The sequence below is a fragment of the Muntiacus reevesi genome, chromosome 2 (assembly GCF_963930625.1).
Source record: "Muntiacus reevesi chromosome 2, mMunRee1.1, whole genome shotgun sequence".
Lineage (NCBI taxonomy): Eukaryota > Metazoa > Chordata > Mammalia > Artiodactyla > Cervidae > Muntiacus > Muntiacus reevesi.
Window position 1 is genome coordinate 45145848 of NC_089250.1, and position 19789 is coordinate 45165636.

The following is a 19789-nucleotide window of genomic DNA, read 5'->3' on the forward strand; positions in this document are numbered from 1 at the left end:
TGACCGACCCAGCGGGCACCTGGCACTAAGTAAACGTGCACACACACCATGTGTGAGTACACACCACATGGACACATGTACACAAGGATATGTGTGTCACATCTACAAACACGGCAGAGTTAAAATAAAGTCCCTGTTAAAATAAAAAATACATACATAACACACTCAATTAAAAACGAATTGTTAAGGGGCTCCCCTGGTGGCTCAGTGGTAAAGAATCCGCCTGCCAATGCAGGAGACACGTTCAATCCCTGATCCAGGAAGACCCCAAATGCCTCGGAGCAACTGAGTCCGAGAGACACAACTATCAAGTTCTGCGCTCCAGGGCCCAGGAACTGTGAACCGAAGCCCATGGATCCTAGAGTCCATGCTCTGCAACAAGAGAACTCACTGCAATGAGAAGCCTGTGCATCACAACTAGAGAGTAGCCCCCGCTCGCCTCGACTAGAGAAAACCCTCACAGCAACAAAGACCCAGCATGGCCAAAAATTAAAAATAAATTTTAAAAAATGAACTGCTAAGACTGCTTACCTAAAGAAAGCTCACTCTTACTCATTACTGGAATTTATTAATTACTTAACCCATCTCCAAACAGAACAAAAAAAAAAAAAAAAAGAGAGAAAAGTAATCTTCACAGGCAAAAATAGGAAAACTGGAAGATTACTATCATCCTCTAACAATTACAGCCAAAACATAAACGGAAATCTAACCTCTGCTCGACCACGTGAACTCACCCAGCAGTCTGGGCCTGCAAGGACCCCCACCTGCAGGAGCAGAGCAGGGAGGGCCCCCGTGTGCACGGGGCTGACACGGTGCAACTACATCCGACAGGATAGGCAGGAACTAGGCGGTCTGTGGTTTAAACCTGTGGTCCATTCTTCTCAACATGCAACCTAACTTGTCACCAACATTAAAACTTAACCCACGTAACAATGACATCACACACCCCACTGACCTACAGGGTTTATCTCACATGAGAGACAGACCAGTTGTCTACAATCAAATATATAAAACACTAAAAACTTAACCTAAGCATAAAATTAAAGGACTAATATATGTAAATGTTATAACTTTTGTGGAGAAGAAAGTAAACGCAAACGCAGGCGATGTAGACAGACACACGCCCTGGTCTGCTGGGCGGCCTGTGGGGAGGGCTCACACCCGGCTGGTGTCCCGGCAGGCAGACGGTGGCCTCACTTGGCCTCTGCTCGGTGCACGCAGGGAGCAGCACAGGGAGCCCTCGGGCACCTCTTCTCCTCCAGACACCAATCCTGCTGGTCAGAGCCCCACCCTGCAACCTCACTTGACCTTAGTGACTTCTTCCGAGGCCCATCTCCACGGATAGCCCCCCAGGGTGAGGGTTCTAACCTATGAATTTGGGGACACACACATTCAGTCCACAACAGATACCATTAAGTTCCTCCTAAAACTCACAGACGTCCAGAACCCACCGACATACCCCGGGTCGTGCTTTCAGGGTAAGTAAACGTGCTGCTTACACTAGAGTCGGCCACAGGCTGAGGAGCAGGCAGCTGGACTGCATACCTCCACACGTGGGCAGTCTGATCTCCAGAGGCTGAGGAGAGAAGGCAGGGGAGGGGGGCGTTACCCAGCACGCAGACGAGCACGGGTGAGGCCCCGCTAAGTCCACTCCTTGAGAGATGACAAGCGATCAACCTGACTTAAACAGGTTCTTCTGAGATGCTCCCAGAAATAGCAAAGGTGCCCAAAGATAATTACCTATAAAAATAATTCCCTCAATCCCAAGGTGGAAAGCTCTGAAGGCTCAGAAAACTCACAAGGCGTGGATTTCATTCCCCACCTGGCTAATCTAAGATGACAGACACCCAAGTCCACAGTAACTCGAGTGCACAATCCCGTCCGCTGAACCAGGAGGCACCTCGCCCCGGTCAGAGAGCAGCTGGCACCAAGACCTCAATGTCAGTAGCCAGGCCAAGAGGGGTGCTCAGACCCAGGAAAGACAGAGGGCTGCTGAGAGGCACAGATGGCCTGCAGAAGTGCCAAAGGGCCACCTCCACCCCCACACAGGAGCACCGTCTAGACTCCACCTTCCCTAGCTGCAAAGGCTGCAAAGCTCCCCCAAAGCAGCGGATGGCAGCACGGGCCTTATAGCATCAAAGTGCCTGATCTTCCGGCCTCTCGAGCCGGCATCCAGTCCCAGCCCCATGTGCCTCCTCTCCCCAGGCCGCCACTCTGCCGGTTTCTGTCCCCACCGCAGCCTCCCGACACGTCTCAACCTCATCCCCCTCTCGCCAGCCCAGCTGTCCTGGTCTCCCTCCAGCTCCCCAATCGCACAACAAACGCCCCCATAACAAGGCTTCACTCCCAGCTGACTGTTCCCCAGAGGTCAGCTCAGATGTTCACTAGCTGTCACCTGTCCACAGGTGCAGGCCTGTTCAAACCAGCATCAAGATGAAAACAGGTACTCTGGTGCTTCACAGAAAAGCCTGCTGATCACTGGTCTAGACACACATTCACCCTTCAGGTTATACAAGGTCACACAGTTTTACAGGCCAACTCCTCAGTGTGACCATCAAAGTGTTTGTGAGACCACTAGGTGAGGTGAAGACAAACCCAAGGGACCACAGCTCTTTCTGGGAGGACCACTTGGGAAGAAGTGAAGATATGAGCCCTGCAGGTGCCCAACCCAGGACCACTGACCTCCTTTCTGTGCCCACGGGGTCTGAGAGAGCCTGAGAGCCAGAGAGTGGGCAGCAGGGATAGCCTCTGTTTTTAAAAAGACCTCCAGGAGAACCAAACTCACTCACAAGCCACTGCTGGTTAAAAATAACCCTTGGTGTTGTTTTCTTTATTCATTTTTCATGCAACTTGTGAAATGTCTACTAATGACCAACTTCTGTGAATGGCATGGCTAATCCTGATGCTACTGATAAGAAAAGGAATGACAGATGTTTTCAGATCAGCAATAACTATTGAATAAAGAAAAAAAAAAAAATCAACATACCAGTGAGCGCCAACTGTTCTGATGGATGAAATTTTATGGAATTTACTGCAAAGTAAAAATGTTGAAAAACTGGTTTACAATAAGAATATATCATTGATATCTATTACAGCTACAGTATATGTTGTAAGGTTAAATTTAAAAACTAAAGAATTATAATAGTTCAATATTAAATCTTCTCATTCCATTAAGCTATAAATAAAGAAAACAGAGATACAACACAAAATAACTAAATATGAACTACCGAATCACTCAAGAATCGGCTGCAGAAGAAAACAATACTTGATCTCTTAAACACTGAGAAGTCACTGAGAGCTAAAAGTAAACCAGGATGAAAAAAGAAAACTTAATTACAAAAAGTAGAGGTAGATTATGGTGAGGGACACTGTTCACTGCCCACACGCCCACCCTCCAGAGAAGCCACAAGTTCATGATCTGCACAGAAATGAGACCACTACTCCCTTCAGGACAGCAAAGCTGGGGACTGCAAGTGAGGCACATGCCCGGGGAGCTGTGGGCCGCACTGTGCGGTGATGACAGGACACGTGCCCAGGGAGCTGTGGGCCACACTGTGCTGTGATGAGGCGGCACGTGCCCGGGGAGCTGTGGGCCGCACTGTGCACTGGTAACGGGGCACCTGCCCAGGGAGCTGTGGGCCGCACTATGCGGTGATGAGGAGGCACGTGCCCGGGGAGCTGTGGGCCGCACTGTGCATTGGTAACGGGGCACGTGCCCGGGGAGCTGTGGGCCACACTGTGCGGTGATGAGGAGGCACGTGCCCGGGGAGCTGTGGGCCGCACTGTGCATTGGTAACGGGGCACGTGCCCGGGGAGCTGTGGGCCACACTGTGCATTGATAACGGGGCACGTGCCCAGGGAGCTGTGGGCCGCTCTGTGCAGTGATGACGGGGCACGTGCTCCGGGAGTTGTGGGTTGCATGTGCGGTGATGAGAACAAGTAGCACAGAGCCCATCTCCCTTCTTAACAGGAGCCCCTCTCTCGTCTAAAATTCAAAAAAAGTAAGAAACAATAAGACGGGCTATTTTTCTAAATGGAAGGAAAGAGCAGAAGATTTAAAACTGTTCCAAGTGGCTGACTCTGAGAAGTGGAGATGGGCAGTGAGAAGGATGCGCATGAGGCCCCTGTGGGTTTGTCACATAAGCTAATGCTTTCTTAACGCTCAGCCTGAGTACTCAGCATGTCACACCCACTGCATGAGCAGCAGCCCCCAGCTACAGTCCTGAGGGAGATGAAGGGTCCAGCTGGAGGGGACAGTGGATGAGGCGGGGGTGGGGGGCCAAGCAGGACGTGGCCCACAGCCCTGATGGGACAGCGGTACACCCCCACTGATGGGACAGGAGAGGTGCCAGGGAGGAGGGGGAGAGGAGGTGCTCAACCAAGTCCGTGGGGGACATGGCGGACCCTGGAGGCGGGTAGTGGACACGACCACCAGTGTGCAGGATGAAGGGTGAGCTGGCCAGGGGCAACGACACACAGGCCCAGAGCCGGGGCGCCGGAAGGAAGAGGGGCAAGTGGGACAGTCCACAGTGCCCACAGCGAAGAGCCCAGTGGCCACCAGCACCCGCAGGGCCAACATACAGCACCTCTGCACCACGGAGCCTTGGCAACTGGACAGTGCGAAGCCAGTGCACACACGTCAGTCCCAGACCGTGCAAGGCGAGAGGCCAAGGCCCGGCCCCCACAAGGGGACACCCCGCAATCTACGGCTCACCTGACCCCACGTGGCCCGTGTACTTGGCGAGGCTCCGCCCCGTCTCAATACTCCACAGCAGAGCCGTGTGATCTGCAAGATCCAAACAAAGAGAAGTGAGCTGCTGCCAACATTAGTCTTTTTAATTAAAGAGGAGGATAAAAACTCTAAAGCTGAGAAGTTTCATCACCACTAGTACCTCATGGGATTTTGCTCACACTCCTCTGTAATCCAACTGATCCAAGAGGACAGGGGGCCAGTGACCGGCCCAAGGCCATGGAACTGGCAGGGGAACCTGGGGACCTGACTCCCGGGGCATGGTCATGCTGCCAGCACCAAGCCTGGGACCGAGACACCAGGGTCCATGGGTCACAGGCTCGTCACCTTGTTGAAATAGTAAGACTTTTCAGAACATCAAGCTATATTCAAATGCAAATAGCACCCAAGTCCACTTCCAAATTATCTGAGATAATCCATGCTCTGTGGACCTCTCCAAACCAAAGATAAAAAGGACACTCATTAAGGAAACCTGATAAAAAGTGCTGATTATCCACATGAGATTTCAGAAATATCATAAAAAAGAATCTGTATCCTTTAAGCTAAAATTTCCAAAATAATCTGGGTGCTCATGTATAAACACAGTTTTAAACAACAGAAAACTTCCTTCATCATTCTAATGACTTTACATTTCCTATTTCCACTCAAAAAGGCTGGATTTAGAGCATAACTTCTCACAAGTTGGCACTCCTTTTCCACAAGCGAGCACACTTTTAATTTCGGGAACTTTCTCTGAAGGGTTATTAGGTTAATAGCTCTCAGAAAACACTTTCTCTCCAAGGAGGAGAACGGGCTCTCTGATGCCGCCCCAGGACTCCTTGCAGTGGAACCCCTACACCAGGCCAGCATGGCGCTGTCAGACCACATAGCACATCCTTGGAGGGACCTCTCGAGTAGGGAAAAGTGAAATACACTATCAAAGCAAATGTACACTGACCACAGCTGACAAGAAAAAGCCAATCACAACTACCTAGCGCCATGGAGAGGCAATCCACCCTGTGCCACTGGACAGTGTCCCGGACAGTGAGTGGTTCCAAACGCAGCCACTCACTCAGATGCCGATAGGCACATGGCCAAGCGTTTGGCCACGCTGCCTCTAGGGGAGGCCCTGCTCCAGGCTGGGGTGGTTCCAGACTCACCAGCAGACGCCGTCCCCAGCACCACGGGCTGTGTCCTTGCCACACTGACGTCCCAGATGCCATCCCGGTGGCCGATGTACTCCTTCACGAGCTGGCACACTGCCCGGGATGTGGTGGTCTTGAAGCTGGAGACGATCTGAAATTGTGATGGAATTTACTGAGCAAGTATGTTTCAGTTAAAAAAAAAAAAAAGACAATGTGTCTGGAAAATGCATAAATCATTGAAAAGAAAATTTAAAACATTATAGCAACACAGTGTAGGTGCAGTTGGATCTCACAAAGCAGGGCAAAGTCCTTACAAAGGCATCAGAAGAACCCCATAACCACCCCCCACCACCTGCTTGCCTGTCTGTGTACCTTACATGTCCTCAAAAACAAACCCAAACTATCACACATTTCCAAATTCTAAAAAAAAAAGGACATAAAAAGTCAGGAAGTTATACCCCAAACCCTTAACCCTAATTACTCTTACTACTGAGAGACCTGTCTTTTCTTATTTTTAGTAATTCACACCAAACACATGACCAGGAGAAAAAGAATCTAAGGCGGGAAGGGATGAAAAGATAACAGGTGAGGTCACTGAGCATGGTCTCAGCCAGTCCTGCACCGGAGGGGGCAGGGGGCAGGGCAGGGCAGGGCCAGCGGGCCCTGGCCTCGGGCAGCACACAGTGCGGCATGAACACTCAGGCACAGCGGTCAGGAGGCGGCATCCTGTGTGACCCACATAGCACGCAGTCACCCCTTTCTCTCACAACGGAAGGGCCTGAGGGAAATGCTAACAAAACAAAAAGGGTTTGGTTTTTTAATTGTTCTGGGATAAAAGATGGCTTTTCTGCCTTTAAAGTAATCAGAATACTGAAATGGTAAAACCAAGTTAAAAAAAAAGTGGGAGGTATTCTATAGCTACTTTAAACACTGATTGAGCAAAGCACTAAAAATGCATCTACGTTTATTTTTTATATAAACACTTAAAACACAATCCACTATTCCACTACCACCAGGATGAGTCTTCAAATGATTCCTGACACAGTGAAAGGCTGAAACAGACTTCCAGCAGACAGATTCACTCTTCAGTGCACACTCCTCACTTGGCTTAAGTGTAAAAGGAGGGACAGCACTTCCCAGGTGGTCCCACAGTCAGGACTCTGCACATTCACTGCCAAGGGCATGGGTTCCATCACTGGTTGGGGAACTGACATCCCACAAGCCATCCAGACACTTTCAGGAGGGGCGGGGGCAAAGCCCATGACCAGTGGTGGGCAACTTCTCAGATATGAACTGCTCCCACTTGCCCAGCAGAAACGCGGGTCATGGCCAAGACTCGTGCCAACCACGTTTCCAGTGAAGCTGGAGGAGAGGGATTGCAGTTGATGACGTCAAGCAGATGGTCTCAGGCGCTGCTTCCAGGTGCATGCCACATTCTGACCACTGGATCACTGCTTTCCAAATATGGACTCAGGCATAACTGCACAGAGGCCCATGAGACAGACTGAATTACCTCCAGGGAACACTTGTGATGCAAAAGCAGAAGGATGCTTCCGAATTATCGTTTGCACTAAAATAAAATTTAAACTAAAAAACAAAGGGCTTCCCAGGTGGCACCTGTTGTAGTTCCCTGTCAGCGTTCAGTTGCTCAGTCATATATGACCCCACAGACTGCAGCACGCCAGCACCAGGTGGCGCTAGTGGTCAAGAATCCACCTGCTGATGCCAATGAAGGAGATGCAAGAGGTGCAGGTTTGGTCCCTGTGTCTGGAAGATCCCCTGGAAGAGGAAATAGCAACCCACTCCCGTATTCTTGCCTGGAAATCCCATGGACAGAGGAGACTGGCAGGCTATAATCTATGGGGTCTCAAAGACTTGGGAGAGTTAAAAAGCTGGCTTAAAACTCAACATTCAAAAAACTAAGATCATGGCATCCGGTTCCATCACTTCATGGCAAACAGAAGGAGAAACAAAAGGAGAATCAGTGGCAGATTTTATTTTCTTGGTTTCCAAAATCACTTTGGACAGTGACTGCAGTCATGAAATTAGAAGATGCTTGCTCCTTGGAAAGAAAGCTATGACAAACCTAGACAGCATATTAAAAAGCAAAGACATCACTCTGCCAACAAAGGTTCATATAGTGAAAGCTATGGTTCTTTTCATAGTCACGTACAGATGTGAGAGTTGAACCATGAAAAAGGCTCAGTACCAAAGAACTGATGCTTCTGAACTGTGGTGCTGGAGAAGACTCTTTGTTTCTTGGTCTGCAAGGAGATCAAACCAGTCAATCCTAAAGGAAATCAACCCTGAGTATTCATTAGAAGGACTGATGCTGAAGTTCTAATACTTCAGCCACCTGATGCAGAGAGCCGACTCACTGGAAAAGACCCTGATGCTGAGAAAGATTGAGGGCAGGAGGAGAAGGGGGCAACAGAGGATGAGATGGTTGGATGGCATCACCGACTCAATGGACATGAGTTTGAGCAAACTCCAGGAGACACTGAAGGACAGGAAAGCCTGGTGAGCTACAGTCCATGGGGGCGCAAAGAGTTGGACATGACTTAGCAAGACTGAACAACAACAAAGAGAGGCTTTTTCACAACAAAAGAAACTTATCTTTATAAAAACCCATGTGAACAACTTCACAAGTTCCTGGGAAACAGTTTGCTGGTTAGCGTGTGGTGCTGCCCCCACAGGCCTCAGAGCCAGTCAGCAGGCCCCAGGAGGGGCGGGTCTGCTGAAGGGGAGGAGCCTGAACCCGTCCGCTCCTCCAAGAACACTCGCTGCAGAAGAGCAGACCTGGGCTCCATTTCACCTTCATTCTTGAAGGTGTGTGCACAGGCTACTAAGAACATTACTAGTATGTTCCTTATAAATTCAGATAAATTTTTGGTCTCTAAAATGACTGGGACTTTTAGTATTTCTAATACATTTTTTTAAAGCAATTATTGTACACATCCTTACCTTTGCTCAAATCTTAAGTTTTACTACTCATAGTAAGAGTGACTCTACATAATCCTTTCTTCCTCTACTTCAGAAATGATCAGAAAATTTTGGAATTCTAAGACCATACACTGTATACATAAATTGGAATAAATGATATAATTCAAAACAACATAACAAGAAGTTAAATGAGTAAGAACATAGTGTCACTTGACATTTTTTAAAAGTACTTTAATGTTAATTTATTTAAAATTCAAAACTACTAACTGTAAGCTAGATATAACAGAACAAAAAAATTTTAATAAGCCACTTACATCCTAGAGTTATCAAAGGAAACACAAGAAAATGTCAGCAATATTCATATTTTAAAAAAAATTACCAAAGACTTTCAAATAAGCAGAAATACCCTAAGACTGAAGCTGCTCCTTAAATTGCAGTTCATCTCACTATGGATAAAAGCTTAAGTCACTTAAGGGAAAAATAAAAAGCTAACAAAAACTATTTATGCCTTCATAGCGGACTCACCACAAATTTCAACTTCCTCCTAAGATTAAGCAAAAGTACTAAACACTCGTTTAAGTTAGGCAGGTAATTTATCTTGTTTATTCCAAATACCCCAAAGCAGAAATGCACACAAATCACCTCAAAATATTACTTCATAGTAGTATTCTCCCAGAGATAAACTAGTTCCCAAATAATTAAATCCTTCCCACTTTAAAAAGATCAGATGATGATTGATAAAACAGCAAAATGTGACAAATGTCTCTATTCTGCCTTTGGACCTTCACTTTTTTATCATACTTTGCAAATTAAAGAAGAGATGAACTAAAATGTAACTACAACTCAGAATGGAAGTTCCATTGCTTTATACCTATTAACTTCTTTGAATTCAGAATCTCCTTATCAAGTCACATTAACAATAAAAAATGAACCTTCCCACAAAAAAGACCACACTTACTAAAACATGATGTGTCAGCCACAGTCAGCAGCATAGGTAGCATCCAGGTGCCTATGCCCTGGAGCCACTTAACATCGACAATACTTGTCTTAAATATTACGTTCCTCTCTTCCCATCGCACTACGTGCAAACCCACACACTCATGATGGCCCGAGAGCCACATACCTTGCTGGTGGAGGCCTTGTAGGTGGTCTTCAGTTTCTGAGAAAGCTGGCTGGTGCTGTGACTGGCTGCAGAGACACAGAACCAAAGGTCAAGAAAATCACACAAGCAAGAACATCAGAGCTGGGACAGGGAGACAGCTCGAGGACATGGAGGACAGTGCAAACTCGGGGTGTGTCCACACCAGGAGAAACATGGGCTTCCTGGAGCCTCCTCGTCCTTCCACACCCACACCCAAGGGATGCTACTCAAGCCTGCTGACCATGGAGAGGAAGCGAATCCTCCCTGCACCGGAGTCAGACTTCCTCCCTGCAGTTGCCCGCAGGAAGCCAGCCTCACCTTTCGTCTTGAGTTGGCCCTTACTCAGTTCTGCTCCATCAATCCCTTGTCCTTCAGCTGCTAAGCGCTCATTAAGAGTCTCGATTTCTCTACGCACTGAAAAGTAAAATAATGTGCTTTTCAGGTATATTCACCAATTCCAAAACTGAGCACATAAAAATGTTGCATGTTAGAATTGTCTAAACAAGCACATGAATGATATCCCAGTAAACAAGAGGATGGCCACAGAGTTCCAAAAAACTCAAAAGACATTCCAAAACACAAAGTCCACCACTCATGCCACACCAGAAAGACACTGTGCTGCTGACCCCCAAACAGGGCTCCTGGATTTCAACAGGGTTCACGTCCTTTGTACTTTATTCTGTACACTTAAAAACACTGTTCTGGTCCTGTCTGAAACTCAATAAAATACTTACAGTCTCCCCTGAAATCATTAGGGGAAACGTACAATAACAAAACCTGACTATTGTTACTATTGTCTGGCACCAGAGCCTTAAGTGAGGGCTACACATCTCAAAGATTAAAAGTTGAAGGGGAAAAAAGAAAAAATTTAACACTGGGGAGTCCCCTGGCAGTCCAGTGGTTAGGACTCTGGGCTTTCATTGCCAATGGCCTGGGTTCATTCGCTGGTCGGTGAACTAGTCACGCAAGTCACACGGTGCGACCAAAAACAGAAAAAAAGTGAAGAGAAAAGTACTGAATCACAGTAGAAGGTGAAGAAGGAAGAGGAAGTACTGAACCACAGTGGATGTGAAGAAGGAAGAGGAAGGCAGTGGATAGGGAAGAGAAGGAGACGTGGGGTGCAGGAACACCAGCAAGATGGGCCTCTGTCCTCACCTGTGGTCACAACTCACTCCAGCGGGAGACAGATGCCCCCACCCGCCTGCCCCCAGACCCTGACCTGAGTGTGCGGAGCTGGAAGATAGTAAACAAGTGCCATCATAAGACCCCCAAGCTCGTCAAAGCAGAACAGAAAAGGGGTACAAAGGTGAATGTGACCCAGAGATGAAACTCTGAAATATCCATATGGAGAAGTGACAGTTTATAAAAGTGTTTAAAATAAGAGCAATACTCACATTCTAAGTTTTCAATATAAAGGTTTTCAAATTCTCTTTCTATTTGACCAAACAGTTCCAGAAGAGTACTGCGAACCGAGGAAGGCAGCTTAGAATCCTGCAGAGAAAGAAGGTTCTGCTGAAAGTGAACGAATAAGTGAATGAGGAGCTCTGACACCGAGCACTAGTACACTTTTCCTAAAGGGAATTATCATTCAAGCTCTTATTTTATATCTTTACACATTTTATTTCTTCTACATAACACTCAAAAAACTTTAAGTTTCAAATTCCTACAGCTGAAAGCAAATTGTGTAAATGGCTCCCAGGATGGCACAGGTTTTGAGGCCAAGCAGGTCTTCAAACAGATAACTCCCTTTACAAGGACAGAGACAAGCATATTCAAAATCTCCAAGTTTGTGGGAGATGAAGCTATGAACAGCCCTTATGCTCCAGCATGTGGCATCACAAGTTAATCTTAGTAAGTGGTGCCTCACAGTCCTTACATCCACTGTGGTCCAAGCAGAGTAAACTGGACACTTCCTGTAACTCTACTCAGCACTTAAAGATTGCTCCAAGAAGAAAAGTGAATTCAGCTATAAGAGCAAAAGGCGAATCAGCTGCATGAAAACACCAGCGTGGAAGGTCCCAGGCCTCTACAGGGGCTTCACTACGAAGCTACAACTCAGTGAAGCTTCTAGAGGAGTCTGCATTTGCAAAGCTGGCATGGAAGAGGCAGGCCCCTTTCCCGGCCTGGGTCAGTGCTTCCAGGGGAGACATGGGTTTCCCACTCCACACTTAGCACCGCTGCCTTCTTGCTTCTGACTCAAGAATCCAATTTCCATAAAGGCTGCCCAACAACTGAGAGCCTGTAATCCTGTCCAGAGCATCGCCCGTGGCTCCACTCAGATGCCCGAGGCATCAGACTCCTGCACCTGAGGTCTGCCACACCTACCATGCCAGGTGCCCGCATCCAACACCATCACCAGCCCGGGGAGCTGCCCATCCACCCACAGGCACCGACTCACGCAGGGTTCTGAATGACCCTCACAAAGGGGTACCTGAGAGGCAGCTGGCTCTACATCACAATGGGGACAGCGCGGAAGCCCTGAGAACACGGGCCCCGCACACGGAGTTATCCCCAAAGATGCCATCAGCAGTGGCAACAAAGGGTCACTGCTGGAAACTGAGGTGACTAACAATTTAAAAGTCCCTTAGACAATCTGCACTGTCCAGTGGGGGAGCTGACGGTCACATCTGACTAACCTTAAAACTAGGTTAATCACGATTTTTAAATTCCTCTATCCCACCAATCACACGTGGCTCTGGGCGCCCATACAGGTAGCACAGATCCAGAACCTTCCACCACAGAAGTTTCACTGCACAGCTCTGGTTCAAGCATTCCTTGTCAGAAGAGACGAAGACACAGACACCAGCGAGAAGGACCGTGTGAGGACACAGAAAATTGGGTCCATACCCAGAAAAGAAGCCTCAGGAGGACCAGCCTGGCCACACCTGACCTCCAGCCGCCCACCTCCAGGACAGAGAGAAAAAAGCATCTGCCATTTAATCTCCCATCTGTGGCACTTCGCTGTGGCCATCCACCACCCAAGCTCACAAGAACAGGCAAAGCCATCTGGAGGCCCCTTCAATCTACAATTTTACTTCCAAATTAAGTTAAAATGTAACCAATTCATTATTCACCCAGTCAGTACATAAGAGGATCCTAAGTGAACAGTTTCCCACCCGCCAGCAACAGCACCAGTTTCTGAGCACACACAGCTGCATCCTGCCGGCACACCCTCCACGTCCCAGCTTCTTAGGTCAACAGCAAATGAGCCAATTTCTCAGATTTACACCACATTTCCCTCTAACACTGTGGTGGATGAATCAGTTCTAATTGCAAAGGAATGATGTTATATATATATATATTTGGGGGGGGGGGCAGATCATCTTGGTTCCCTGACCAGGGATTGAACCCATGCCCCCTGTGGTGTAAACTTTGAGTCCTAACCACTGGACCACCAGGGAATTCCCAGTATTTATACTTTTACTACCATGGTAAAGATTGCACCTGCCAAAGCAGGAAACTCAAGAGACACGGGTTTGATCCCTGGGTCAGAAAGACTCCTTGGAGAAGGAAATGGAAACCCACTCCAGTATTCTTCCCTGGGAAATCCCATGGACAGAGAAGCCTGGTGGGCTACAGTCCATGGGGTTGCAGAGTCGGACATGACTGAGCACGCACACACGCATATATACTTATGCCTATATAACCATATAGCAGATACATCTACAATTTATTTTACTGTAACATATGCTTTTATTTAGACTTAACAATAATGTTCTTTTAAAAACCTAATATTTTACTCATTATAGAAGAACTAGAAAAAGTAGAAGCAAACTTATCTTTTGTCAACAAAATATTAGATCACTGAATAAAGGGGGCATTAAATGATCGGAAAGACATATAATGTAATAAGCAGCAGATATACTCACACAGCAGACATAGGATAAAGACAAGAAAAGTTGCTGAGAGATCAGATTCCAAGAACTCCTCAGAGAACAAAGATCATTATACCTGATTCTGCTCTCCTCTTGAGACTCTGAGACAGAAACCTAAAAGTACACTGTCAATCTGCCTGTGCAAAGAATAAAAACTAAACCAGACTGTCACACCCACATTTATTACAATATGTAACACACTAACCTGGAAACTCAATTCTTCCTCTGTAGGCTGTTGCACTTGACTCTGGTCTATGGGGGGCCTGCTTCTTTTGGTAACCCACACTTGCCCTCCACTTTGGAGATCTGTATACAATGGGCTATTTTTTGAACACTGTCGACATGATTCACATCTTCACCAGACACTCACCTGTCCCTCTAACATGTCTCTGGGCAGGCCCGTCCTCTCCTGCTCTGAGCTGTTAGTTCTCCGTATGGAAAGGCTGTGAGATTTGCGCTTCTGTTTTGCTTGGCGAGCAGCTGAACAACTCCCGCTTTCTGTGGGCATTACTTCTGGAAGATGAGGTCCTGGTCACTCCTGCAAGAAGCTAAACAGGAGCAGGAAAAACAAGTACTGTATTTCTGATATGTCAAACTGAAATGAAGGAAAAACAGGGGATAGGAATGAAAATGCTCAATGCAAATTTCCTTATTATGTTAACATTTACTATGTAAATTAGAATGTGATACAGTCACATGTTTTAAGGTAGAGACCACAGCCTTTGTTGAAGAGGTAACTTTTTAATCAAATTTCATTAACACCCTTTTAAAAAATCAACAGCAGAGAAGGGTTTAAAATAGAGAACTCTCCCTTAGCCCACTCTCTGCAGACTCCCCAACTCCCCTGGGGAACCAATTCTAACTGCATTTTCCAGCTACAGATTCCAGAGCTATGCCCTCCTAGAGAAATTCAATGCAAGCCCCAAAAGCAACTGTAGATATTCTAGCAACCACATTAAAAAGGTAAGGACAAATAAAATTTTAATGCTTTATTTAACCCAAGTTTAAAATACTCTCATCTGAGTCAAGTAAAAAACCCAAATGAGGTCTGCCAGTGTTTGTAAGCTCCAGTTTCCTTCTTACTCACAACACCACTCACTGGGAACCGGCCACATTCGCAGGGCTCACCTACGGTGAGGGCCACCATCATGCAGCGCACAAAATCTTGCATGGCATCCCAATATCCACAAAACACATTTTTCTTTCCCCATTTGGACAGTATCCATTTCCTGTTACCATCAACAACTCCTCACAATACAATCACATCACTTAGCTAGTATGACTCTAAGCAGTGTATTTACACAGGACACACTCCTTCTTCAACTGCAGACTGACGTTTTGGATATCACTTCCTCATTTTCTGCTCTCACTGGCCCCTCCTTCTCCCAGCATACCTTTGTGAATGCAAGTAATTTTAAGCATGTACTTCTATTTCTTCCTTCTTCAACAACCAACAGTATCTATAGGTCCTCACTGTAAAATGGCTCACAGTGTCCCACCTTCTCTGCAGCCGGCCCACAGTCCTCCACTTCCCACTCTGCTTCGGCAGAGTGTGTGTCCTCTGGGGATCCTGAGCTTAGGGCTCTTGGTCCGCCCCCGCCAATGGACCACAGCCACCTCCTGTGGACTGCTAGCGCTGCTCCCCTGTGGATGCAGCATAGCTGTCTTAACCATGCACCTACTGCAAAGAATCCTGGCCCTTTCCAGTTTCTTACTATTACAAGTAAAGCTACTATGACAATAACATGCAGGTTTTTGCCGAAACTCCAATACTTTGGCCACCTGATGCAAAGAGCTGACTCATTTAAAAAGACCCTGATGCTGGGAAAGACTGAGGGCAGGAGAAGGGGACAACAGAGGATGAGATGGTTGGATGGCATCACCAACTCAATGGACACGAGTTTGGGTGGACTCCGGAAGTTGGTGATGGACAGGGAGGCCTGGCATGCTGCAGTTCATGGGGTGGCAAAAAGTCAGACACGACTAAGCGACTGAACTGAACTGAAGTTTCTACTTCTTCTGAATGAAGTCCCAACAGTGAGACTGCTGTATGTTTAAAGGGAAAAAAAAAAAAACTAAAAAGTTTTTTTTTAATGTTTGAGATATAATTCACACACAATCCACTCTGCCAAAACTTCTAAATTTTGATCAAGTCCTAACTCATCCATTATTTTTTTTCTAAGACTCATGCTTTTAGAGTCATGTCTAAGAACTTTCCACCAATCCTAAATTTCCAAATGTTTCTGTTTTCTTCTTAAAATTTTAGCTTTATCAGTTACATTTAAATTTACAAGCCATTCTGGGGCTGTTTTTTTAATGAAGCGTGAAGTTTAGATCAAGTTTTTTGGGTTTTTTTTCCTGGTGGTATCCTATTATTCTAGAACCATATCCTAAAGACAATCGATCCTACACCAAACTGAGAGAGTTTGGTATCTTGATCAAAAATCAATTGGCTATATTTCTATGGGATTATTTCTTGGTTCTCTATTCTGTTCCACTGTTCTGTGCTATCTTGAAATCAGACATCTGTGACTTCTATCACATCTTTTTCACAATGCTTTAGCCATCCTGGTTCCTTTGCCTTTCCACAGAAATTAAGAATAATCTCATCCGTATCTGCAAAACTCCTGACAGAACTTCGATAAGAACTGCATTTAATCTGTTGACTAATCTGGAGAGAACTGTCATCTCTATTATGTAGAGACTTCCAATCTATGGACACAGAGGATCTGTTTCAGATCATCTTTGATTTCCTTCCTCAGCTTTGTCGTTTTCGCGTAAAAGTTCTATATATACAAATAACCCTGCAGATTGTATTTTTGTGCAATTTTCAATTGCTGGTATAAAAAATACAACTGATTTGTGTGTAATAAGCTTGTATCCTACGCTCTTGTTGAACTCATTTACTAGTTCAAGATTTTTCTGTAGATTATTTAGCATCTCCTATGGGGACTACTGTGTCATGTAAAAAACGACAGTTTACTTCTTCCTTTCTGATCTGTAGGGCTTTATTTCCTTTTCTTATCTTACTGATCTGGCTAGAAATTCCAATGCTATGTTGAATTAGAAGTAACAGCAAACATCCTTTCTTTATTTGGATCTTGAGATAAAAATACTCAGATTTCACCATTAAGTATATTAGCTGTAGGTTTTGGGTAAACACATCATTTTATCAAGTTGCAAAGTCCCCCTCTACTGTTCACATTCTGAGAGTTACATGACTGAGTGTCAACTGTGTCATGTTTTTTCCTGCGTTACTTAATATGAGCACGTGGCTTTCTCCTAAGCTCCTAATAGGGCAATTACAATGCTGATTTTCAATACTCATCTAAATTTGCATCCTTGGAGTAAATCCTACTTGAGCAAGGTGTGTAATTCATTGTTTTCTCATTTTGTTTCTTTTTTCTGCCTTCTTGTAGGTTATTTGATCATTTTTTCAAATTTCGTTCTGATTTCTCTTGTTTTTGAGTTTCTTTTGTATAACTTTTCTTAGTGGCTGCTAAGTTTTCATTATCTTTTCACAGTTTATCCGTCTGCTGACCACCAACGTTCTACCAGTTCCTGGTGAGTGTTGAAACCTTACTTCCTCCACATCCCTCTGCCCTCCCCACTGACAACATAATCGTCTTAAGTTTCCTCCGAACACGCTGAAAACCACATCAGACAGCTGTGCTTCAACTTTCAAACCTAAGTCAGAGAAGGAATGTCTATTGAATTTACCAATTCCATTTACTCTCTCCATTGTTTCTTCTTCCTTCCTGGTGTTCCTACAGCGTTTCCTTTCTGTTGAACTTCCTCTATTATTTCAGGGTAGCTCTGTTGGTAACAAATCATGTGAATGATGTTTTCACTTGATAGAGAATTTTGATCTGACAGTTCTTTTCCTTCAGCACTTGAAAAACGTACTACTTCCTTCTGGCCTCTGCAGTTTGTGATGAGAAATCAACTATAGACAAAGGGACATTTCTCTCTCCCACTGCTTTTTCATCTTTAGTTTCAAAAGTCTGACTATGAGGCAGCTTAGCAGAGATTTCTTTGAATTTATCTTGCCTGGGTTTCACCATACTTTTTGTTTTGTTTTGTTTTTTCATTTATTTTTATTAGTTGGAGGCTAATTACTTTACAATATTTAGTGGTTTTTGCCATACATTGACATGAATCAGCCATGGATTTACATGTGTTCCCCATCCTGACCCCCCCTCCCACCTCCCTCCCCATCCCATCCCTCTGGGTCTTCCCAACGCACCAGCCCTGAGCAATTGTCTCATGCATTCAACCTGTGCTGGCAATCTGTTTCACACTTGATAATATACATGCTTCAATGCTATTCTCTCAGATCATCCCACCCTCGCCTTCTCCCACGGAGTCCAAAAGTGTGTTCTATACTGACTATGAGGCAGCTTAGCAGAGATTTCTTTGAATTTATCTTGCCTGGGTTTCACCATACTTTTTGAATACATAGGTTTATGGCTTGCCAAACTTGGGAAATACCTAGCCAGTGTTTCTTCAAACATATTTTCAGCCCCACTGTCTCTCTCCTCTCTTTCTGATAAAAAGGACAGATCTCTTGTTAAAGGCACAGGTCCCAGGGGTTTGGTTTACTTTTTTCCAGTCTATTTTCTCTCTAATGTTCAGACTGGGTAATTTTCATTGTTTTATCATCAAATTCACGGATTCCACAAGCTCATTTATTGTACTTCCCAGTTCTAAAATTTCCATTTGTTTCTTCTTTACATCCCATATTTTATTCCTGAGATTTTCTATTTTTCATTTGCTTCAAGTGTTAGTATCTCCTCACTGAAAAGTTTATGATGGCTGCTTTAAAATCCTGTCAAACAATTCTAATATCTGCATCGTTCCTGTGTGACTGTTAGCTACCTTTTCTGATTCAAGTTGACATTTTCCCCCTCAGTGTGAGAAGCCTCAGTATGCTGCGAGTTGTTATCAGACATGGGATCTGATCTAAGTCTTCCAGCAGGCCTCTTCTGATACTGGCCAGCAAACAAGGGCATGGCCTTGTTTCTGCCAGGTGGATATAGAAAGTGGGGATGGAAGCAAATGCTCCCTGCTCTGCCTCCTCTGACCCCAGAGGAAGTACCCCTTGCCAATGCCAGGTGAAGCTCCCCTGGCCTCTATTCACACCGCCGAGCTGAACCTACAGCACCTTGTTACCGTGCCTTTCAGGCTTCATCACCACAGGTGGTGGTAAAATTCCTGAACTTTTGCTAGGTTTCTTCTGAGGCCATTCCAACGGGAAAGAGGAGGGTGTTCTTTGTTACCGCACAACAGAGATGAGAACCCAGCTCCTCACCAGGCCTGTCTGATCCCACCCAGCACAGTGTGGTCCCCACAAGGCTTGTCAGGGGTCAGAGACTAGATTCCCCACCCCACCTGGGATGCTCAGCGTGAGGTGGGACCGCAATGTTTTCTAAGCATGTCCTGTCTGGCAGGCTGTTCCTTTCCTGATCTTCTGGTCAGAAGCCAGCTTTCTCGGGGCTTGCTGAGCCCTTTGGCATTGCTGGGTTGTGGCTGCTCCAGGCCCAAGACGAGGATGTATGGGGCAAGAGGAAAACCCAGGAACTCAGTCCTGAGTCAGTTCTCAGATCCCCATACACCTACAGTTTTCTTTCTTCTCTCCACTTTTCAGTCTCATATTTGTTTTTTTGTTTGTTTGTTTGCTTTGTATTTAATGTCCACTGTGTTTATCTGTACTTAGTGGGAGCAACAGGAAAAGTATACATCTACTCTAAAGCCAGAGATCTTTTGACTCTCCAATTGAACATGTGTAGGCCTTGTACAAAAGGTAACAAAAAAGTAAGTACATTCAAGTTGGTCAATTAGTTCCTTGTGTTTAGATTTTAAAATTTGAAATCCACTAATTTATTAAAATTATCACTTTTTGCAGCATTATATAGCAAAATTTAACTCTCAAATATTTTTTAAAAAGGACACTTAA

At 45.6% G+C, this 19789-nt stretch overlaps 1 protein-coding gene across 3 annotated transcripts in view; it reads right to left on the reverse strand.

Annotated features, from left to right (window-relative positions):
* Positions 1 to 19789, reverse strand: part of WDR37 (WD repeat domain 37) — a 34797-nt gene that overhangs the window by 10091 nt on the left and 4917 nt on the right. For all 3 annotated transcript variants that reach the window (XM_065921418.1, XM_065921419.1, XM_065921417.1), the window contains exons 2-9: positions 14204 to 14381; positions 11353 to 11449; positions 10277 to 10372; positions 9941 to 10005; positions 5890 to 6025; positions 4715 to 4786; positions 2987 to 3031; positions 1500 to 1576 (exon numbers count right to left, since the gene is read on the reverse strand). In XM_065921418.1, the coding sequence (XP_065777490.1) occupies positions 1500 to 1576; positions 2987 to 3031; positions 4715 to 4786; positions 5890 to 6025; positions 9941 to 10005; positions 10277 to 10372; positions 11353 to 11449; positions 14204 to 14341 (726 nt within the window). In that variant the 5' untranslated portion in view covers positions 14342 to 14381. The remainder of the gene's footprint in view (positions 1 to 1499; positions 1577 to 2986; positions 3032 to 4714; positions 4787 to 5889; positions 6026 to 9940; positions 10006 to 10276; positions 10373 to 11352; positions 11450 to 14203; positions 14382 to 19789) is intronic.